Below are 22,949 nucleotides of genomic sequence, written 5' to 3'. Positions count from 1 at the left end.
AGTTATTATTATTTCAGGTAAGAACACAAAGCTTATTCTAAAGTATTGAAAACATTTTTGCCTAGGCAAATTTTATTGTTGAAATATGTACAAACTAAAAGAGCTACAAAACCAGAAATATGTGTTAGTTGCCCTTTATAAGTTTTGGAGCATTATTATGTTTAAATTTTAGATTCCAAAAAATCTTTTAAGTTAACACTGACCTTGAAATAGATCTTGATTTACTTTATTGTATCTTATTATCAGTCAAATGAACTATGTAGAACATTTCAGCATAGCTTTGTGACATGTTTTTTTTTTCTTTTCAGAATTTATTTAAGAATAATTTTAAAATTAAGAAAAGAATGACTGTTCTTATCTGGGAGCACTAGGTGAGCTGCATTTAAAGATCCTTTAACGCATACTATGCATTTTGAAATAACCATCTGAGTTTTCATACATAGCATAATGTATTGTGAAAATAGACAAAGGAAGGCAACATTTTCTATTTTGTGATTTTTTGTGTGTGCAATTTTCCTTTATAAACAAACTTCCTCCAACTTTATTGCTTGATTTCCAAGTTGTTTTACTTGACAGATTGTTGCTGACTCTCTTTTTTTTGTTTGATTTGCTCTTTAGTGTTGGATATTCTGTCATAAATAAATAATTTTCCACACTGCACGTCCAGAGGGCAGCACTATTGTAAAAATTTCTTGTGTGTCCAATATTTCTCATTTTGAAGAGTGTTCAGGGGGGCTCTCAAGGAAACTGTGGGGAAATTCCTTGCATTGTTCCTCTTTCCACTCAGCCTTTCTTAGTGTGAATCATGACTGGAAAGATTTTTGGATTACTTCATGAATGTATTTTATTTATTCACATGTTTTTGGTTTTACAGAAGTTAACTATTTTACTTTTTTTTATAGAATGTTGTTTTGATTTTTTCTTTTACTAATAAAAAATGTAAAAGTGTAGTGTGTATTTGATGCACACATCCTGAGTTAGTGCTTTTTAGAACCACTTTTCAGCACAATTACAGCTTTAAGTCTGGACATGACTCTACCAGCTTTATATCCTATTGCTCTACACAAAAATAATTTGAACTCAGTCTGAATGGAAAGCTTCTGCAGATATTTCTTTTCAAGTCTTGCCTCAAACATTTTATTGGATTTATTGGCCTGGCCTTTTCTACTTGAATATTCTTAGATTTCACCCATGCTGTTGAAGCTTGTATGTTTAGTGTCACTCTGGAAGGTAACCCTTCATAACCAGGAGAATTAGGTTTCTTGTAAAGGCGTGTTTTTTCACTTTTTATTTCGGGATATCAGAGTAAATGGGATTTAATACAAATATGTTGCCAGACTTTTCAGATTTCTATTTATAAAACAAAAACAAAAAATATGAGCTTTAAAATTTTAAATTATTTTAGAAAAGTAAAACAAGCAGATTTAATCGAAGCAAATCAGGAAATGCCTAATATAGTCCTCAAGAAATACTGAAGTGAGTCATACACAGAAGCGAATAGTCACTTGTAGCATTGTTTTTATGTGTCAACCATTTTCTCGTATGAGTGTGGAATGTTGCTGCCATTCCCCCACGGAGTGCACCCAAGCTTCCTCTTCGTGACCATTGTTCTTGAGCAATCAATGAAATGACATCAGTGTGTGTTGGGAGGCGGAAATACATGGGAGGAGACAGGAGGCGGCACTGCAAGCGGAATTTAAATCCCCTATTTTACAATTGCAATAACCAACCTGGTCACACAAGGAGATGTGTGTTTGATCAAGAGAGTTTAATCGTAGATTGGTAAACTATTCGCAGGGACTATACACACACACACACCTGTACGACACATTCTGAGTGCGACGTGTTTACCGTAAAGCCTTTTAAATCCCGCCCTCCGTTTGGTAGAAAACTCTGATGTCGCTTGGTTTTCCACAAGGCTGACCCGCAAGACAGGGAAGGAGGGGGAAAAAGAGAGAGAGGGCAGAAAACACTAAAAACGGAGTAGTCTGGAAGGGGTCGGGGCTGGTATTCCCTCAGCAGGTGAGTAAATCCATAATTATTCCCAGATGTTTGGTTGTAATTTGTGCTTTTCGTACCTCCCTCCCGTTACTCGCACATTTTGAGGGCACTGCAGCGTTGGCAAGGAGTGGTCGCCTTTTCGACAGATGAGCACGACTCTCGGTGGCTAACGTTAGCTAACGATGCTAATCTAAAAGTTCAAACAGATTAGTCTCTCAGTGAACTCTGCGGCTCAAAAGACCATATAATACCAACGAGTGTGACTGTTAATGCCAGGATAGGTTATCTGTAAACGCCGCTTGGCCTCTATATTTAAATTATTTAGCGAATAATGTGTTTGCTATGCTAACGTTAGCTCCACTCTCGGAGGGCTATGTGGGTTATTGTGATGCTAACGCTGCAAGACAGCCAATCCAGGTCGTTTTGCTGCTGAGCGAGCATTCAACTCAACAGAGCCGATTTTTTTTTATCTCATTTAGTGGGCCGGTGGCGTTTACAAAGCACCCTACGTGAGTAAAACGTACAACTCCTAAACAATTTCTGTCTTTTTAAAAAAAAATATATATATATGTATTTCTGCTGTTTGATGACGTCCTCTTCATTGCTGCTGACCCATATTGCCAAATAATCTGTGTGATTTCTAAATCATTGGAATGCTGGCTGCTCCTAACTTGAAATGTTTCTCACTTTGGGTCCACATTTCTGGCCTATTTACGCCGCAGTTGATCATTTTAACATTTGAGAGAGAAAAAAAAGATTAAACAGATTTTTTTTTTTAATTTATTTCAATTTCGCAACGACAGTGGAAACACAGCTGGGCAGTGTGTTACCGGGTTTTCCTGCAGGACTGAATACAAAGTAAAAGGAAAACATTTTAATTGTTTAATGTTTGTTGATGACATTGTAAGAGATAAAAGAATTGACATGAACAAGTTGCACTAGTAAACACTAGAGTAGACTGGCGACTTTTCCCACAGAAATGAACTAATTGAGTCATTCTAGTCTGCCTCTCATGTGTTGCCAGATTGTCCTATAATTGATTCTGCGGTCTTAAAAACTGATCAAATGTTTTGCTAGAGTCACGCAGAATAAAACGGACATTAATTTGAAGCAAGAACTTGATTAGAAAAATTCAAATTTATGAGCTTTAATCAGTTTTCATTAAGAGCTTTTTCTTCTTATCTTAATGATTAACTAGATGACAAAACAAATTAGCACTTTTCAATAATGATAAACCACTGCATCTAGAGAATTTGATAGAAAAGTCTGAATATAGGCTTTAAGCGTATTTTAATATTTCATCACCTCTTCTCCTTTTGTTGATGACTAAACCTGACTGTAAATATTTAAGGTATGATTGTGTGTACATTAAGAAATGTCTTTGCGAAATCTGTTGTGGTCTGTGTGGGTGGTGGTCGCTCACACAACCTGAGATTATCAGTGAACCTGTTGGGTGGGTCTTGTGTGAACTTGTTTTGTTACTGGAAGAAGGGAAGAAAAAAAAAAGAGGCATGGGTGTGGATAACTGTCAGCGTGAGTGTAAACATGTAAGCAAACCTTTTTCCTCTTTGTAAACAACGGTTTCATGCAGACGTATACTGGATTGTGGTTTAAAGACATCCATTTAAGCTTTAGGTCTGTCCTGGTAGATGTTTATATAGCAGGTGTTTGAACTACAGGTGTAACGGGCTCATGTTTGGTGTTGGTCTGCTGGTGCTGCCACTAATAACACCACACGCCGGCCTCTGCTGGCGACTTGTCTCCAGGCCACTGTTTGATTGCTGACACATGCTCTGGACATAGCCTGTGATTGTGTCTGCTCTCTTAAGGACTCTGGGTTAATCCATAGAGAGCCATACCGGAGGGTGTCTGCATATGTGCGTACATGTTAACTTCACATGTGTATGTGTGAGGAGGTAAGTGGATTAGTGGGGTAAAGCTTCAATCCCATTACAAGTCTTGCTCAGCTTTAGCATCACACTGACTTCGACATCAAACTGCGGTGTCAGTTTGGCTGAAATCGCTTGACCAGATGTGCATTTCTGTGAGCGGCTCTCTTGTTTCGGCAGGTGTGAGCGCTCATTTCCAAAACTCGAGTTTAATTAAGCCGACAAAGCCTTCATTGATGGTTACGCATGCGCATGATCACAGATGTCTTCTGACGGGGTTAAGTGAGTCATGCTGACTGATGGCTGCAGAATCAGATGGGAATATCTGACTCGTGGTGTGTCAGGGTTCAATCAGATGTTGTTGACCTCGGAGGCAACGTGCTTGTCGTTTTGAACTTCTGCTGCTGTCATGCTTTGGACGAGCGAGCGTGACCCTCTTGTTCCCTTCGAAGTTTGGAACGCACTGTCAGGACTTTTGGGGACATGTGGCTGGTTGCATTAAAAATTACGCTGTTAGATTAATCCAGAATTATTATGGATATAAACTGAAATGACGTTTGCTGGTATAAAATGACTTATGTTTACAGAGTTTCTTGCAATTAATATTCTTACTTTTATGAACTTCATTATGTTTAGGCAATCATAAATGAAAATATTGTAGTCAGAATATTCATTTCTAGTTCATAAACGTTAGTAGTTGATATGATTAGGTTGTCTGTGTACTGTAAACACAGATATTGGTTTAATGTGAATGCCATAGAGGAAAAACATCAGAAATTTTGATGTCTAAAAAATATATATATAAAATTTAGTTTTGCTTATGTATGAATTATTAAGCTAATTATGTTTTTGAAATGCATTTAGGGCTTACAGTCTTAAATTAACTTGCTAAAGTTAATTTAAAGTTTTACTCTGTACACTTCGTACAGAATAAAAGGGTTTTTCTTCTCACTGATCCAACATTAGACCAAGTTATACATCTAAGACTTATTGTCTTTTTTACATATAATGAATGAAGAAACAGTCGAAGAATACATTAATTCATTAGCAGGTATGCTAGAAAACCTTGTTTGGACAGAATGAATGAAAATCAAGTTTTGGTGCAATTATAGTTTTTGTCTCCCTTTATAAAGGTTATAAGAAAATGATGGGGAACTATTTTACCAAAAATAGGAAGTGGGTTATGTTTGTGTAATTTAGTCATGGGGCAAATGGTGCACCGTGATCCAGAATGGCGGCCATCAGCGAAGGTCCTGTAGGTGGCGGTTCTGTCGTGGAATTTGTTTTTCGGGGAGCTGAAGATCCACCTCTGATGTTGAATCCATAACATCCTGTTTCTCAGGAAGCTGGCGCGAGGGGAAAGAGGAGGGAGCGGCTATGGGACAACATTGATTGTTTTCATTGTTTGGCGAAACACGCTTCTAACTTTCAAGGCCAAAACCAACAGCTGCGAGAGACGTGGGGAGCGGACAGAAGCCGTTCGTGTCCAAAGAGGAACCAAATTTAACACCGTTCTCGCATGGACACACACACACAGGCCCACTCAGATGTGTGTGCTGATGTTATCTCTACTCCCCGGCTCTTTTCACATTGCTGTCTGTTCTGTCAGTTGCACAAACTTCGCATTGTTCCCACCAGCCTCCCAGACTGACAGCTGCAAATTCCCTCCTGCCTGCGGTTAAACTCCAGTCACTCACACACTCCATGATGTTACAAAATCACACTCCCCTCCAAGCTTCCTAAGAAATAACAATCATGGTGTATTATTCATCTTCTGGACATGGCTTTCTCTTTGCAACCACAAAGAGAGAAGTAAGAGCTTTTGGGTGGTTGAAAGAGCGGCCGATAAGATATTTAGTGTTCTTTCCGTTGTATCACAGTGACCAAATAAGTCGCCTTGAAACGCAACAAAAGTAAACAGAGATAGCCGAATGATGACCAGCCACTGTCCTTAGCTGTTCCTCTGCTTTTCAGTGCAGACGAGGGTGGGCTGTGAAGTTGAATTGGCCCAAGACAATGGCAGGAATGCAAGACTAGCCATTATCCTTTATTCAACAAGCCCAACCTTATCTCTGTTATATTCGCTAGTCTTTTATCCCTATGTTTGCTCTTGCACTCCCTTTGTTTTCCTACCTGAGAGTCCACTTAGGGTAGTGTAGAACAACAATAAGCCCTATCTGTTGTGGATAAAATCTGCCCTTTCCCCGACTCTGACCAAATATGGTCATGTGTGAAGCAGCTCAGCAGTTTGTTATTGGTTCAGGTAGGAGGCTTTGACTCCTAGTGTTGGGTTTGTGACATCATGTCTCTTGTCAGTCGCACCTATCCCGCATGTAAATCCAGCTCCCAGTGGTTGTTGCTGATTTTCTTTCCTTGGGAAATTTCAGCCACGCCACTCCTTTTCTCGTTAGACTGTCCTCCTTCCCTCCTGTTTTTAAATCATCCTGCTTGCCACACCCCGTGCTGGGAATAGAGTGTCACTTCATTGTATTTTTTTTTAAAAATGCCCAGGAGCAAATGGAGTCTTCCTGGCGAAACCACTAGGCTCTCTACACGGGCATCACAAAGTCTGATGGGACTTGCGCAATCTGATGGAGGTGAAACTGTGAGTCACTCATCACTATCTCTCGCTCTCATTATGCCTCTGCTTGTCTCTCCATTTGCACTTGTTAGTGCTTTACCTGTCAGACCCAGGAGCACCTGCTGCTTGAAGTGTAAATGCGGGTCCCAGTTGGTTGGCCAAACCCTTGACACTGAGGTATATGTCTGTGCCTGTTGACCAGATGCAGCCAGAGACAGAAAAACACAAATCGAGCCGCTGCTCCTCTCGTCCAACCGGTCGGGCAGGTGTGTGGTAATGGCTGCTGCAGCAAAGCGTGGATTAGGAGATAAGGGCATCCGTTTCCATGGTCCACTTATTTAACGCTGATATAACAGTGTCTGGTTTTTTTTTTTTAGCTAACGTAACATGGAAGTTTGGACGGGAGATAGAAGGCAGCTTAGTTGAGAAAACGACAGCATCAGGTTGCCGTTTTTCACGTTTAAAATGCGATTCCACCTGAGACAGAAACCCGAGCTCTTTGTGGCCGTTTCGATCTCTGAAACACATTTTCTCGTTTCTGCTGACGGTTAAATTTTCTGTGGCTAAGAGCGAGCTGCAGGTCGGTCAGCTTCCCACAGCTAGCTGCCGTACGCAGGCCAGATGTTGGGTAAATACAGGGTGTGTCTGAAGGCTGGGGCTACTGTGCATCTGTCTCTGCCTCTTCCACTCACACTGCAAACACAGCTCTGTTGACACGCGTGTTCGCCTTTTACTCGCCATGTCGCTGTTTTTCAGTCTTGGGGACATTTACTGAAAACATTTCTCCTTCACTATCTCCGTTGTTCTTTCCCCTCCACCTCTCTGTAGTTCATCCCCCTGTTTGTTTTTGCTTGGATGTTGAAGAGGCCTTCTCCACATGTTCAACTAGAGCCCCCTCTCTGAGCGCAGCGTGACCTCTCACCTCTTCTACCAAACCACGCCCGCAGGTGAAGGTGTGTATCCGGGATTTTTGCTGCCATTTTAGACACTTTGTTTGCTTTAACTCCAGTGAGAAATGTCAACTTCTTGTTTGTATTTTTGTTTAAGCCAAACTGAGAAATGAACACTTCTCCTTTCGATTTGATGCTTAACTTCCTGCTGAAGTTTTATGCTGCTGTTGTTTTTTTTTCTTTATCAAAGTAAATTTAAGTAGTGTTTGAGTTAAAAGGGCAAAGACACTTGTTTCTTTTTTAAAAATCTAACAATGCTGAAATAACAAAAAGAATGCAGTTTCCCATAAAACAAAGCTTTGTCTTGACGTGACTCCTAATGTGGCAACTTAAGGCAGTCAGAAGCCTAAAGTGACGCCTCCATTTGTGCATGAAGCTCCTTTTATCGATCTGGATGCAGAAGCAAACCATGACACTGACAAATCAACACATTGCATTATTTATATTCGGTGCATTAACTGGAACATTGAAGCATCCGACTTTCTCTTATCGCTGCCCCACACAACTGTGACGCCGGTTTGATCCCTTGACTGTATCATAACATTCATTAAAATACCGGTTTCTTGGAATAGACATTTACAGAAAAATGCAAAACATTATTTATTTGGTTTTATTTAAAACGGAAAAGCCTGAGTTATTCCTTCTGCAGCTGAAATACATTTCAGCAATGTTTAGATTTTATTTTTGATGCAAGGAAGAAAAATGTTTAAAAATACATTTTTGACAAAAGATTCTTATTGCACGTGTGTGAACATTTTTTGTAGTTTGACCTGTTTTCGTCTAATGTTTTAAATAATCCGGTTTGCTGCCGTTGCTGTAGATTTGGCATTATATCTGAACCGTTTTCTGCTTCAGCGTAAAACCCTGGAGTTTCATTATTTTGCTTTCACAGGTTGGTTGAAGGTCGTGTAAAGAAGTGTGGAGTAACTTTGAAGTCAGATCCGGCCTTTTCAAAGGAATAACATAATAATCCACTGTAGTCTAGGGGATTTTTTTTTTTTTTATGCAGGTTTCAGATATCATGCCTTCACGGTTGTGACTAATGTTCTTTTATAGTTGAGGTAAAAGCAAGACCAACTCTTGTGAAACCCTGATGCCAGCAGATATCTAAGATGATGTCTAATTCTGAGTCATTATAGATGGTTTTTCAGCTGAAACTGGACAGAACAGAGTAACTCTTCTTTTCCGCACCAAACCTCCACATCCTGTAGAATCAGATGTTGTTCTGGAGTGCCAGGTTTTACTTTTAAAACCCCTCCCTGTGTGCTGCTGTGTTTGCATCTGTATGGCTGTGTGTGACGCCCCCACTCTCACCCCTTGGGGCGGTTCAGTGTGTATGGAGCAGTGTGAGAACGCAGCGGCTCTGCTGGAGTCAGTCAGGGAGCAGGAGATGCAGTTTGAACAGCTGACTCGGGCTCTGGAGGAGGAGAGGAGGAGAGTTGGCCTCCCCGCCACCAGCCCCACGGCCCTGGGTCACCCCTTCCCTCTCACACAGGTAACACGCCCTGAAGAGTCCAAAACATCCCCATCTCTCCCATCTTCTGCATCATGGATCCTTCTCCCCCTCATCTGCACCATCCAGTGAATTTACTTTTACTCCTTCAATAGCCTCCATCGGTCATTCTTGCCCTCTCTCTCCTCGGCTCCACCTCCTCTCCATCAAAACTCTGCAAATCGTGCCTTTTGTGTGTTTTGCAGTGAGTTCCTCTCTTTAAGCCCTTGTTTACAGATATTGTTGCATGCCTTCATACTTCCTCTGCCGCTGACGTTTATGAGATGGCCGTCACTCTTCCAGCACTTTGTCATTTACCGGACGTTCTCTTTAACGTTGATGAGCATCTTTTGTTGCCTGTTCTGGAATTTCAGAAATGCTCCTCCTTCCTTTCAGCATGATAAAATGGATCTGGTGGTTGTGCATGTCACTTGGTTTTCCACACAAAGAAGTACAGACTAGTTCACAGACACTTTATTGTGCTATTCCAGCTCTGCTTTTATCATTTTTCTCCTAATGGGGTTTAATGTGCCGTTATTAATGTAGTCCCAAAGTAAGTTTGAGTTGTTTTTTTATGTTTAAATGCCTTCTAAATGTTTGACTTTTACTGATATGATTGATACAATTTTAAAGTGTAGTCATTTGAGTAGAATAAACTCCATCCAGTCTTTTTACTGGCTGTTCTGGTTTATTCAAATAGTCTCAAACTATTCAAAATGTGCAAATATCAGTTGTCTGAATTTTTTAATAGATGATCAGAATTTCCTTTTTTGTTAATTTGAAGGAAGAAACTAGTGATGAAATGTCCAGACTTATAACTAAGCAATATATTTTAATATTTATTGCATGTATTTTTTTACAGTATCCTTATTTATAAAGTTCAAATTTTCCCAACTAGCATTTTATAATTTAGAAGTATTTTTTTTCTTACTTTTGAAGCACTGTTTAGTATAATTTATTGAAGTATTGATGATTTCTTTTTATCAAACGGCCATCTGCTGCTGCCTTTAATGGATCAGAAGCTTGACTTGTTTTTTTTTTTTTAGTCTTGATAAACTTAAACAGGAAAAGCAAACTTTGCTAAATTTTGTTATTGAGAGCATTTTTTTATTCACAGAGATTAAATGGGTTTCTCTGGATTATTCACTATCAGATTTAATCTTGCCTGAATCCTTAGAAGCTCTTCCGGTCGGGAGAAAATACATTTTGATTAAATATGTTTTCTTACTCTTAAATAAAAGATTAAGAAAATCTTAGTTGGCCATTACTGGAGCCGGTTATAAACATTCATTTACAAACATGAAAGGGTTTTTTTGTTGTATGTTTTTTAATTTAAGACTCCAGATTCAGATTTCTAACTTGAGTGTCTCTTTATCCAACGCACCTGCATCAATAATTGGGTCATTAATTAGACATATTAGAAGTTGATTGCATCTTGACGCATTCCTGCTTTTTATTTTATTTTTCTAAAGTTAAAAACTTTAATGTTGAAATTTTTAATCCAGTCCAGATTTTCAAGGTAGTATTAATTTAAACTTGTCTGTGTGTTTATCTCGGAGGCTGTTTTCAGCTGTGCTTTTAATTTGTTGGGCTGGTAATAGAATCCAACTGGTGTTTGTTTTGAAATCACGTGACTAATCTCAAAACAATAGAAAAAAATATATAGTATTTTTACATCAGTGTTGATGGAGGTAAGCTGAAGTTTTTCCACCAGGACTAAGTTCATCGGGGTCAGTAGACTAGAAATGTAGAGGAAGTGCGCCCCACTGGATATAAAAACACTGCCTTCCCTTCCCGTTAATTTAAAATAACAGACCTTCCTCCTAGTTAGACATAACATCTAATCTGGCATGATGCACTATAAATGTGACCCGAGTCAGTAGGGAGTCTGAGTCACCGTCACTGTCATAGAGAAACTGATAGTAACTTGGGTGGATGAATGATGACTGGAAAAGATATCTAGAGCAATGTAGCGATGCCGTGTTCGCATGATGACTGATATTTCAGGGAGTTTATCTCAAGAATGAATGTTGGCCACAGTTTGATTCGAATGTGTGGCAAGAGGTGGTTATGTAAGCGAGCAGAGCAGGAGGAAGAGGAGTGTAAGAGCGTCGGTCTGCATTCCAAAGTGTTCGCCTTTTTCTGTGTGTGTGTGTGTGGGTGTGTGTGTGTGTGCGCGTGTCTGGCGCTGATTCACTGAGCCATTAACATGCAGGGACAGGTTGGTCAGCCCTGACTTGGCTTTAGCAGCAGCTAGAGGAACTCTGATTACTTAAAAAAAGCACACAGTTTGGACAACTAATGATTATGTGTTGAAGCAAACTGATGTGGGGTTTAATATGATGTTCACAGTGCTTCTTCTTCTCCATCCTAGAACGGGCGTCTAGGGGATGCAGACATAGAACGTCTGAAGCTGACTGACTCGTACATAAACGGCACGCAGGTGTGTTTTTTGTATTTTATGCTGATTGTTGTAGTAATTGAGTAAAATGTCATGGTGTACAAATTTTTCATTTAACCATGTAAGCCTTTTTTTTTTTTTTTTTTTTTTTATTTTTTACACAGTATTACAAATTCATTGAAAGATGCAAATAAGCCAATTTTTTTCATATATTTTTTGCCTAAAATTTAATATTGTAGCAAAGGATGCATCTGCAGCTGAAGAAATAATTAATTTGTTAGTTGTTTTTTTTTTTTTTTTTAATTAATAATGGGATAGCAAAAGATACCCAATTTATTTTTAACAGAATTTGAACCAGGTGAAGCTAAAACTTTGCCACTTGACTTTAGTGTAGAACAGATTTACCAAAAAATAAATAAATTTTTTGTCTTAAGTACAAAATGTAGAGTTTTGGCATTGATCTCTCTTTGTGTTTTTATGTTTAACGTTTGCTGTTGCTATTACAGTACAGAATGGTGGACCCGGCACACGGAGCTCTTGATGACAGCTACACACCTGAGGATGAGTCCCAGGAAGTTCACTCTGTCTTTTCTGAGGAAGGAACCACCCGGAGGACAGATAACGGGGTATGTTTCATGCTTTCACGGTTTCTGTATCTTTAGAGCGTTTTCCTAAACTAATGTGTCTCTGCTTCTCTGTGTCAGATGAAGAAACCGGTATCGCGCATGATCCCGCCCTCTCAGTCGTCTATGGATGGGATGTTGTCACCTGCGATGGGGGTCTACAGCGCCACGCTGGACAGGCCTTACAGGCCCACGGGGGTTGGGGACTACCCTACCGCGACAGTACCTCGAAATTATCACTATGGTCCGGTTGGCGGCTACGAAGACTACCGGCCAGGTCCGCCGTCGGAGGCGTACACCAGCCTGAGCCGGGGCTCGCACATGGATGAGCGCTACAGGTACAGAAATACAAGCAACTCAGAGGAAGTACAAACGCAGAACTTCAATGTTCTGCTTCATGTATTACATCTGTTACAGAAACTACACTTTTTTTTTTTGGAACAGAGCATGCTCTGCAGAAATTTAAGTTTCAAAATGAATGCAAAACACTGGTGGGCACTAATAAAAGCCTTGCATGCCCCTGCTGATTTATTTTTACGTTGTATTCTATTTTAGGTCAGCTCCATTACGCTACTTGAGTTTAACCAGTCCCGTGGTTGAATTATTGAACTTATTACTTCCTCTTTGTTTTCTTCACACGTTAAATGTTAATAATCAGCCTGAGAACCGAGAATACTTTACATGTTCTGTTTTCTGTAAGTTTGTTTCATACAGGAAGCTCTAATGTGGCCAACCACTTTATGCCTCTGTTTTCTGTGTAAATAAGTGCCCCAAGTAAACGTGAAACTGCTTTAGTGTTCCCATGAACCACTGTGATGTTTTTACAAAGTTAAGGCCTCTGAAAAGTGCTTTTCTTTTCTATCAAACACCTCAGATGTTTGCCACACAGATGAGATGAAAGCATCTTATCTGAATTTATACTAAAAATATCTTGCTACAATTGAAAGAAGACAAAATTAACTTCCAAGTAACTTTTCAGAAAGAAGTGGGAGCTTGTTTTAGTCAGTTATTTAATATTGATGAGAAAGTGCTAATAAACAATCTGCTAGTGGAGCAACACATTTTTCCTACGTGACAAGTTAAAACGTTGGCAGATTATTTTATTTAAAGCTAGAACTTTTCACCAATATTAAATGTAATATTGTATTGTATTGTAATGGCGTTTATTCTGTAGTGTTTGGGTCAGTTGGAGGGAAGCATTTCACAGATTTTGGTCTCCATGATTCTCCTCCTCGCCTCGCAGGCCTGTCGATGGATACAGAACTCTGGACTCTGGCTACAGAGCCCACAGCCGCCAGCAGCTGGACCCGTATGCGGCGCAGCCCCAGGTGAGTCGCATGAGGGCGCTGGGGTCGGCGTTGGAGATGAGGTATGGCCACGGCCACTACGGACTGGAGGATGATCAGCGCAGCATGGGGTATGACGACTACGGCATGGGGCCTCCACCCATGCACCCTGGAGGCTACGGTACAATGCCTCGCCTTGGGCCGGGTCCAGCAATGGACAGACGCAGACTCAGGTATGACAGCAAAGTCCTGCTCTTATTGGATAATTTCTTGAAGTCCCAGCTTCAGGATGCTCTGGACAAAAGTTGCTCCGTCTTCCTGAAATCTGCAGAAGTTGCGAAGACACTTTGGACAGTGATGTGGGAGGAGTCGACCCTTATGCATGGGGGCTTCCCACAACGTTGGAGAGGGAGAGCATGGCCTCCCTGGACAGCATACTGAGAAAGGGCCCTCCCACTTGGAGGCAGCCAGATCTACCAGAGGTGATCGCCATGCTGAATTACCGTCTGGATCCTGTCAAGGCCAACGCCGCTGCCTACCTGCAGCATCTCACGTTCAAAAATGATAAGGTGGAATATTGCTCCGCTGCATGAACAATAATTATTCACGATCCAGTATTTCAGGTTTTGTTGCTTAATATTTAGGGTTTTACATAAGGTTTCTAACTATTTTTAGGTGAAGTCGGAAGTGCGCCGCATGAAAGGCATTCCGGCCTTGGTGTCGATGTTGGATCATCCCAGTAAGGAGGTTCATCATTCAGCCTGCGGCGCTCTGAAGAACATTTCATATGGACAAGACACAGACAACAAGATCGCCATCAAAAACTGCGATGGTGTTACTGCCCTGGTCAGGCTGCTGAGGAAAACCCACGACCAGGACCTCACTGACACGATCACAGGTCTAACCTCTCACTGGATTCTTGGTTTTAAGTAACTTTTTGTTTTATTTTGCTCTGTTTATATTTGCTTCTTTTTCTTGTAGAACTGAGCGATGACTTGATTCTACTGATCAAAGTTTCGGTTTTTAGAGACCTAAATTTCTTCTTTTTTTCATGTTGCAAGAATACAGTCAGTGATATGAGAATAGTTATATGACAAAGCTGGGGTAACATCATAAGAGTCATATTATGTTTCATAATTTTAAGATTTTTTTTATTCATTTAAAAAGGTGTCTTCATTCTACGAATACTACGTCTTATGACTCATAAGAGTCATAAGAGTCATAATATGACTCTTATGACATCATAATAGTCATATTATGTTTCATAATTTTAGTTTGGGGAGAAATTAAAAAGATTAAAATTGGAAATAAGATCTGGTATGAAAAAATGAGATTTTTTTTACCAGAAAAAATACCTGATAATTATATAATTTCTTATAATAGTAAGAAAATATAATTCTTACTGTATTTTTGGGGGTTGAATCAATTGCAAACTAGTTTTTGAAATTTCACTCCTAGAAGCTTAATAGATCATTAAATATGGGGAAAAAAATTAGATGGTAAAGTCAAGGCAAATATAACCTACTCTGTCATGAATCAATAAAATGCAGAATTTTACACTTTTTCTCCACACACACTCTACAAATCAGTCATACCAAAGCAATCCGTGCTTCAGAGATGCGAGAGGCCTTGCTGTTCCACACAAGCTGCTTAGTTTTCTCACAGTTAGACCCACATAGCAAACTTAAAATATGCTCTCATTCTGCAACAGGCACCTTGTGGAACCTCTCCTCCCATGACTCGGTGAAGATGGAGATAGTGGACCACGCTCTGCACGCTCTCGCCGACGAGGTGATTGTTCCTCACTCAGGCTGGGAGAAAGGCGGAGGCGAGGAGAGCTCCAAACCACGACATTTGGAGTGGGATACAGCCTTGACCAACACTGCTGGCTGCCTTAGGTATTGGAACGGAAAGTGGAGAGAATTGGGAGGAAAACGTGAAATTATGCCCTTAACTTTTCCACCTCGTTCATCAGGAATGTCAGCTCAGAGCGGAGCGAGGCCAGACGAAAGCTGAGGGAATGCACAGGGCTGGTGGATTCTCTCATGTACATTGTCCAGTCACAACTCAACCACAAAGATGTGGATAATAAGGTTATTATTATTATACTGGAATCTGCACATCTTTAATCCCTCGGTCCTGTATTTTTATTATGATAAACTTTTGTCTCTCGATGTTTCTGCAGCTGGTGGAGAATTGCGTCTGCCTTCTGAGGAACCTGTCCTATCAGGTTCACCGTGAAATCCCCGGCTGCGAAAATTACAAAGAGCTGACTCCTGTCAACCAGGGCCCCGCCTCAGCCCACAAGGGAGGCTGCTTTGGTTCACGAAAGGGCAAAGGTCAGTGTCGGACAAGTTTTAAGTCCAAAATTTCTTCTGTGTCTGAGACTTCTGCTGTTTGAAAGCCAGGCAGTCGCTGGTTGGTTTGAGCTTGCTGGTGGCGGAAGCACCTGTTGCTGTTTTTCACACTCTGCCACTGTTTCCCTTCTCTTCTCCCTGCTCCCTCTGTCTTCCCACCCCCCTTCATGTCTTCCCGTCTCTCCGCTGTGTTTAGATGAGTGGTTTTCCAAAGGTAAGATTTTCCTCTTGGTGTTGTCTTGAATGCTTAAGAGCTGCTGCCATCACCTATTTTACTAATGCTAAACAAACATCAGTGAGAAACAAAGGCTGTTTACTCGAGTCACACTGGCATGAACATTCGTCACTGGAACAGCGCTGCATGCCGACGGTGCTTTCATCACTCGGCGCCATTTCTAGAAGTAGAACACATAAAACTCACTGTGTCTGCATGGGATATTTATTTGATCATTTCTCCAATTTTTAATTTTATTTTTTGTTATGATTTGCAGCAAAGAAGGATGGGGATGATGGAAGTCCAGAGTCTTATGATTTTCCAAAGAGGACAACACCTGCCAAAGGTATGACCAGTCATTTCCTTTGTATGCTAAACATCTGTTTGCTTATCAAGCTTAAGAGTTTGAATATGTGGAAATGTTTGTTTTTAATCTTCATTTCAGTCTGAAAATGTTGGCTTATGTTTTAACTTTTAAACCAGAGGTTCTCAAATTTCATGTTCAAAGGTTGGAGAAACAAATCTAGATCAATTAATTTTTAATCAAATGAATTTGATCGTCACTAAATTTTCTAAAATAATTCATACTTGTGACCATAGGCTGCTGTCATTTTGATGAACACTCTAATTTTATAAAAGGTTTAGCATAAGTTTAATTTCCTTTTGTGCCTCGGCAGTTAAAAGTACCTTTCTATAAAAAATAAGGCTGAGCTATAAAAGTACAACTATCCATATCAAAGCAACAGGTAAATCTCAGATGCCCAGAGTCAGTTATAAAATAAACAAACGGATAAAAATTCAATTTTTTATTTATTTTATTGATAAGTTAAGCATTTATTTGGCAGTCAGTTATATGGCGGACCTTGTGTCTGATACACGTGACTTTACTGCAGCGCTGTTTCCTAGGGTCTGACGTCAAACCCTGAGTTTTAACTTCCCAGGTAGCTGGAACGCAACACTGCCTTTAGGCTGAAGGCCTGTCAGGAATCTGTTTGACCCAGAATGCCTTCTGAGCTAATGTGTCTTTAAACCCTGTCGTCAGCTAAAGGTTCATCAGGCTCTGTTCATTGTTTTGTTGACATCAGGTTATGAGCTGCTGTACCAGCCAGAGGTGGTCCGTGTTTACACTTCTCTGCTCAAAGAGAGCAAGAACCCCTCAGTGCTGGAGGCGGCGGCCGGCGCCATCCAGAACTTGTGTGCCGGACGATGGACCGTAAGTAACCGATGCTTCAACAACTAAATTACCTTTTTAAAATACTTGAATTATCTTAATCCTGCTGTAAAGCCTCTGGAAAGCTTTGCTTCAGCAGCAGCAGATGATGATGATGATGGTGGTTTGTGTGTGTCCAGTTTGGTCGGTACATCAGAGCCATGGTGCGTCTGGAAAAGGGCCTCCCCATCGTGACAGAACTACTCTCCCATAGTAACGATCGTGTTGTTCGGGCAATGTCTGGAGCCTTGAGGAACCTCGCCATCGACAACCGCAACAGTGAGCTCTTGGGTAAGATGATCTTCTTTGTTTACTGAAAAACAGGTCCCGACTCTCACCTGCGCTGTGAAAATAAAGGAACACTGACTCGTGTCTTTCCTCACGTAGGCGAGCATGCGCTGCCTCACCTGTTGGCTGTCCTGCCTGGAGGGCAGAACCAGTCTAGGTGCAGTCTGACGGAGGAAACGGTGGTGTCGGTACTGAGCACGCTCACTGAGGTGCTCGGCAACAACGTGGAGGCAGCAAAGAAACTGAGACTCGCATCTGGCGTTGAGAGGCTGGTGCTCATCAGTAAAGATGGGTAAGTGTTTCAGGATTACAGATTTAAAAACTGTGTGGGGATATTAGGAGAGAGAATCCTTGTGGGAAATGTTTCTCTTTGTAAGACATGCAATTTGATTAATCGGGGTTTTTTTTAAACTGAAGTAATAAAAGATGATTAGAAAGTATACACTCTTTTTTTGTAAAATTGGGGCATTTTAATGACTGTTTTGTCTCCATTTTTGGAAAAACTGAAGTACAAAAAGAAATGGTGAGATTTACTGAGTTAAATAGCTGAATTTGTCAGTACGTATTCTGAAATTGACACGGTGCCAAGTTTGAATTTTTCGCTCAAAAGCAACTAAAATGTTTGCGACAACAACTGGGCTTTCTCCCGAGATAAAAGTGTCAAGATTGAAATCTTTTGTGTGGCTTTTAGAGAGGAAGCTGGTAACAGCTAGAGTTGAGCCAGGATGCAGCTTTGACACACAACCTTCACACAGACCTGCAACGTTGTTTGCACGGGTTGAAATGTCTTCATATTTTAAAATATTATGGAGTGTAAATCATAAATATACATTCTGAAAGCAAACAAACCAAGCACAGGGCACTGCAGGACACCAGCTGATAAGTCAGTAAGTCAGTTTGCGATTAAGAGCTTGGAAATGAGACAAATCTTTTTTAAGGATTTTAAGAGATTTTTTTTTTTCTTTTCTGTAGAACAAAAAAGTTCAAATAAAGTAACTTTTGTTGACCTGCTTTCCGTAGGCCAAGAATTGAAATCTTAATCAAACTGTGTTGAAAGCAGCAAAAATATTTAATCTGATCAGTAGCTTAATATTAAACAGGCTTTTCCAACTTTTGATGTTAAAAGTTACAAGTCGAAAATGTTGCATGACTCACGAGCTTAAATTAGAAAATTGTCCCACTTTTAAACCAGAATCGAGTAATTACTTGTTCTTTAAAGTTAAGCGTCTCCCTTAGTTTATGTAATAAACTGTCTTGACAGTCTTAGCTTGGACACTTCTTGAATCTGTATTCGGGTTTCTCCCAGCACCCGCTCTGACCGTGAGGTGCGAGGAGTGGCTCAGGTGCTGCAGCTCGTCTGGGCTCACAAAGAGCTTCGCCGGCCGCTGGAGAAGGACGGCTGGAAGAAGACGGACTTCATGGTGAACCTGAACCCAAACACCACGACCACCAACGGACCGAGCACCAGAGCGAACGGGACCTACGAGGACAGCACCACGCCTCTACTGGACAGAGGTACGGACATCCTTTCTGCCTCTGAGCCTGAATATGGACGTTTCTTCAAATTAAAGTCTGTAAACTCAAATGTTCTGTTGTATATTTTTATGGTTATTTCTCATGTCTGCTTATTTTTAGGAGATAAGAGAGATCTAATTCCCTTGAATGATCTTGGCCCTGGTGAGTATATTAATCTCCTCTGTTTTTGTGAGTCACTCTATGAATGTGCTGATCTGATTTGTATTTTATCGTTCCTCAGATTCCTACTCTACACTGGACCAGAAGGAGAGGAGACGCACTCTGGACGAAACCACAGACACTTTACCGGTACTTTAAAACCCCCATTTCCTGCCTGAACTGGACTAATCCCTAACCTGATGCATCGCGTTCAATATTTCCTCGCTGTGACCTTTTTAATGTAACTTACTGACACTTCTCTCACAGTCACTTCCTGTCCACCTTCTTTCTTCTCTCTCTTCCTCCGTCACTCAGCGAGGGGTGTATGGGAGCAGAAAGGGCTCCCTGCCTCTGTTGGACTCCTACGATGGTTAGCCCCGCCCCCTCCCCTCTACCCCCCCTCTGCATGTAACAGCATGGTATGTCCAACTGACCTCTAATCCTGCATGTTTACTCTGAGCTTCTTTTGTCTCTTATTACTTCAGACCCTCGAATAAACTGGTGTAAATCCACGGTGGTGTGCTGGAACAGAGGTGGAGGTTTATTTGGTCATGTTTAGATCTGTGACGCCCCCCGATGTTCTGTGCTGTACATATTGCTGTAGTTTGCGCCTGAACTGGTCCTTGTGCGTTGTTTCTAACTCTGGATAATACAAGTTTAAACACTAGAACGAGTGCGCAGTGGTGTTGTCACAATATCATTTTTTTTTTTTTTTTTGCGGTCGTAAAATTATTTTTCTCAGATTTAATCAATCTCATAATATAGAATAGGAGTAAAAAATATTTTGTTCATATGCTGCGTGTCTATGAGCACACCCTTGTGGTTATCCTTGAAACTGCACCCTATGTTCCAGCCTATAAGAAGATTTAACTTGTCTGATTTTATTTTTTGGCACCACTTTAGAAAACACATATTTAGGGCAAACACCACTTGCAAGTATTTTTTTTTTTGGTCATAATCTGTGACACTAAACCACTAGGGATGATTTTTGAGGTTATTTTACTGGCATTTTTATAAAAGATTCAGAGAAATCATAATTTTATCAAGTGATTTTAAAAATCATAGAGAAAAGCTAATGTATTCTGAATCTATTTTTGCCTTTTATTCTTGCAAGCACAGCTTGATGATGGAGTTTTTTGTTGTTTTTTTTTGTCTCTGTGAAAAATAAGTCAAGTCACAGGATTTACCACTTCATGTATAAACCATCACAGAAGTGTTGGTTTAAATAAAAAAAGTTACGTTTAATTTCATTTTGTGCAATCGATCACCTTTTTTCTCTAATCTAGATTACAATGAAAAGTGTGTGGAAAGCATGAAGTTTAAAAAGAAGCTTCCCGTGTTACTGTGTCTTTCATTACCTCAAAGATGAAGAAAAAAACATCTGATTATTCTAAAGAATAAAATGAAGAAAATTTTCTTTTCAAAAATAAAAATAATTGTCGCCGTTTGTGTTAAAAGTGATCAAAGTTCAGACACCAAACAAATAAATTAAATGATGAAACATTTCAATAAGGTAAATGATTAATACTCAAACTCCAAACCACCAAACAGCCATGTTGGAAGAACGTTTTTGCCTGTTCAGTCTGCCTAACTTAACTTTTTAAATAACCATTGTTGCATTTGATTAGTGGTCACAGAAAACACTTGAAAACACTGTAATCCACTCGGTTTGCCTTTATTGTAAAAAGACGTTTAACTGATGCAAGCTACGCCTTAAATCAATGAAGTCTTATCCAAACCCAACAATCACATTTAATCTGCTCAAGCATTAAGTTTATCGTTTGCTAAAATCGTTCTCATCAAAATACGTTTTCTTTCGCTCATCAGCTTTAATTAAACACGTTTTATTTTTAAAAGTTGTGACAGCACCAGTGTGCAGCTGCCATGTTGTATCTTTGTTGTTCATAAATGTCTTTTTATTTTCTCAGTGGTTTTTAATTTGCGTGTTTTGCCGTTTTTGTTCCTACAGAAAAACTCATAGTGTGCATCACCCAGACGGGGCCCTCCCTGCCCTACCACTGCTACTGAGGGGAGAGAGGAGGCAGACACGGACGCCGTCTCCTCCTCTTCCTCTGTCTAACCCTCCTCTCTGTCGCCACACAGCTGGGATCTGAAGATGAGGATCAGCATCCAAAGAAAGTGGTCGTGTTGCAGAAGAACAGTTACACACACACACGCGCACACACACACACACCTGTTTCATTCAATTGTAGCAGCAGAAATATATTCAGTTTATAAATTATAGTTGTCTTCTGTAAAGGCAATCACCTTTGTTGACAATCATTTTATTCTGCAGCCGTCTCCCTGGTCCCCCCCACCATTTCTTTTTCTTGTTACTAAGTGAACAGATATTCATGCTCAATATGTTGCTGCCAGCCCCTGCATCCGAACGATGGATCTGTCTTTAGCCGTCTGTGTAGGGGAATATAGTGTACATAGGTGAAACAGGATGACTGCATTGGTTTTGGCGCATTAATTTAAGTGGTCCCTTTCCTGGGAATGCTGGGAGGCTGGAATCGCCCACAGGCCGCCCTGTAGATGGAGAATGTTTATATAGGAGTTATTTTCCTGTCTAGAGTTATTTTCTCTCTGTTGGGATGAGCACAGCCCTGTATATTTGTCAAAATGCTAAACCTGTTGCCGTATGTGTGTGCGTTTCTTGTGTCAAAATGATTATGGACCCTTATTTGTTTGTTGTTTTTTTATTTTTAGTATTATTATTATTATTATTGAGTAATGTCTTTGCTTGCACGGACCAGACACGTTTGTTAATCGTTTTTCTCAGATTGTCCCCTGTTTTGATTTTTTTTTTTTTTTTTTTTAACTGTCTTATGTTCCTGCTGCCTCTTTTTCTGTTTTTATTTAAATTTTTTAATTTGTTTCTGTTACTCTCCCCCAAGTAGAAAATAAGTTTTGAGCTGCTTGTTTAATTTTTTATTTCTGCAGACTCGTCCAGTACAACGTGTCAAACCTGGTACTGAGATGTGAAGCTGTGACAAACACTACTACATGTTTAACCACTAACCAAACTTTTCCTATCTCTACACTTAAAAGAAGAAAACCAGGTGAACATTTGCTGACTTTTCAAATAAGAGTCTGCCATGTAGCCATTTATTCCTTCGTCTCTAAATCCGTTTTGCGTCGCCTGAAATATGAATTTTGGAGGCTTTTGTTACTCAGAGGAGACTCGAGTTTTCCTGCAGCTTTGGGAGAGATGCTCTATAATTTAAGTTTTGTTCTGACCCATTTATTTTGTACTTTGTGTCCAGTGTATTTTATTTTGGGGGCTTTGTATGTGGGTGAGAGCATTATGCAAATTATTATTTTTTTTTCTTTTTAATTCAACTTTTATTGCTATGTTTTTAAAAGCAAAAGAGACCAATCTTTAGTTTGTTTGTTTTTTTTCATAATCTCTTCACACACATAGTATATTTGTACTGTTGCCTATCCATGTAAAATTATGACATACCATACACCTGCCTTGGCTCTGAGCAGTTGCTTTTTCAGTGAAGTATGTAACTGGTAATACTTTGTTTTTTTTTATAAATAAAGATTTTTTCTTAGACAAGTATTTGCCACCTGTGTCGTGCTTTTCAACTAAGAAACGGCACCATAAGGTGTTGAAGCTTTACTTTTTTTTTTTTTTTAAAGCAAGTCCTTTTAAAACACAAATGATATTTTATATTAATCAGTTTTGATTAGAATCTTGATTCTATTAGACTAGTTTCAATATATTGTGAAATTTATGTAAAATCAAATTTCATGTTGTTCCCTCATTAAATGCTGCTTTTTTTAAAATATACAATTAATCAAAATGTAAAACCTTTTTGCTTCTATTACATTGTTTTGAGAATTGTCTGCCTTTATTTTGTATCGGAAACAAAATACTACTTTTGTAACCTATTCATTTCTCTGACTTCCTGACTGACAGTTAATTCTTCAGATTAAGTTTCTTTAGATTTTATTTTTTTTTTTTTTTTGCT

The 22,949-nt window shown here is 39.8% G+C and overlaps 1 protein-coding gene across 8 annotated transcripts; it reads left to right on the top strand.

The window, feature by feature from the left end:
- Positions 1 to 1,728: 1,728 nt before the first annotated feature.
- LOC122836645 (catenin delta-1-like) lies at positions 1,729 to 22,534 on the top strand. 8 transcript variants are annotated; one of them, XM_044126364.1, is made up of 22 exons: positions 1,729 to 2,022; positions 6,402 to 6,495; positions 7,300 to 7,424; positions 8,753 to 8,916; positions 11,288 to 11,356; positions 11,821 to 11,940; positions 12,019 to 12,275; positions 13,181 to 13,456; positions 13,555 to 13,792; positions 13,899 to 14,121; positions 14,935 to 15,121; positions 15,199 to 15,316; positions 15,409 to 15,562; positions 15,777 to 15,794; positions 16,072 to 16,140; positions 16,880 to 17,007; positions 17,145 to 17,295; positions 17,392 to 17,584; positions 18,599 to 18,807; positions 18,928 to 18,969; positions 19,049 to 19,116; positions 19,282 to 19,385. In XM_044126364.1, the coding sequence occupies exons 4-22, from the start codon at positions 8,758 to 8,760 to the stop codon at positions 19,339 to 19,341; spliced, it is 2,739 nt and encodes a 912-aa protein (XP_043982299.1). In that variant the 5' UTR covers positions 1,729 to 2,022; positions 6,402 to 6,495; positions 7,300 to 7,424; positions 8,753 to 8,757; the 3' UTR covers positions 19,342 to 19,385. The 8 variants fall into 8 exon arrangements, with proteins under 8 accessions (XP_043982299.1, XP_043982301.1, XP_043982298.1 ...); XM_044126366.1 differs by lacking the exons at positions 6,402 to 6,495; positions 19,282 to 19,385 and adding an exon at positions 20,936 to 22,534; XM_044126363.1 differs by lacking the exon at positions 6,402 to 6,495.
- The last annotated feature ends 415 nt before the right edge of the window (positions 22,535 to 22,949 follow it).

Source organism: Gambusia affinis, linkage group LG09 (assembly GCF_019740435.1).
Source record: "Gambusia affinis linkage group LG09, SWU_Gaff_1.0, whole genome shotgun sequence".
NCBI classification, from domain to species: Eukaryota; Metazoa; Chordata; class Actinopteri; order Cyprinodontiformes; family Poeciliidae; genus Gambusia; species Gambusia affinis.
Note: the sequence above shows the minus strand (reverse complement) of the source record. Positions and strands in the feature narration are given on the sequence as shown.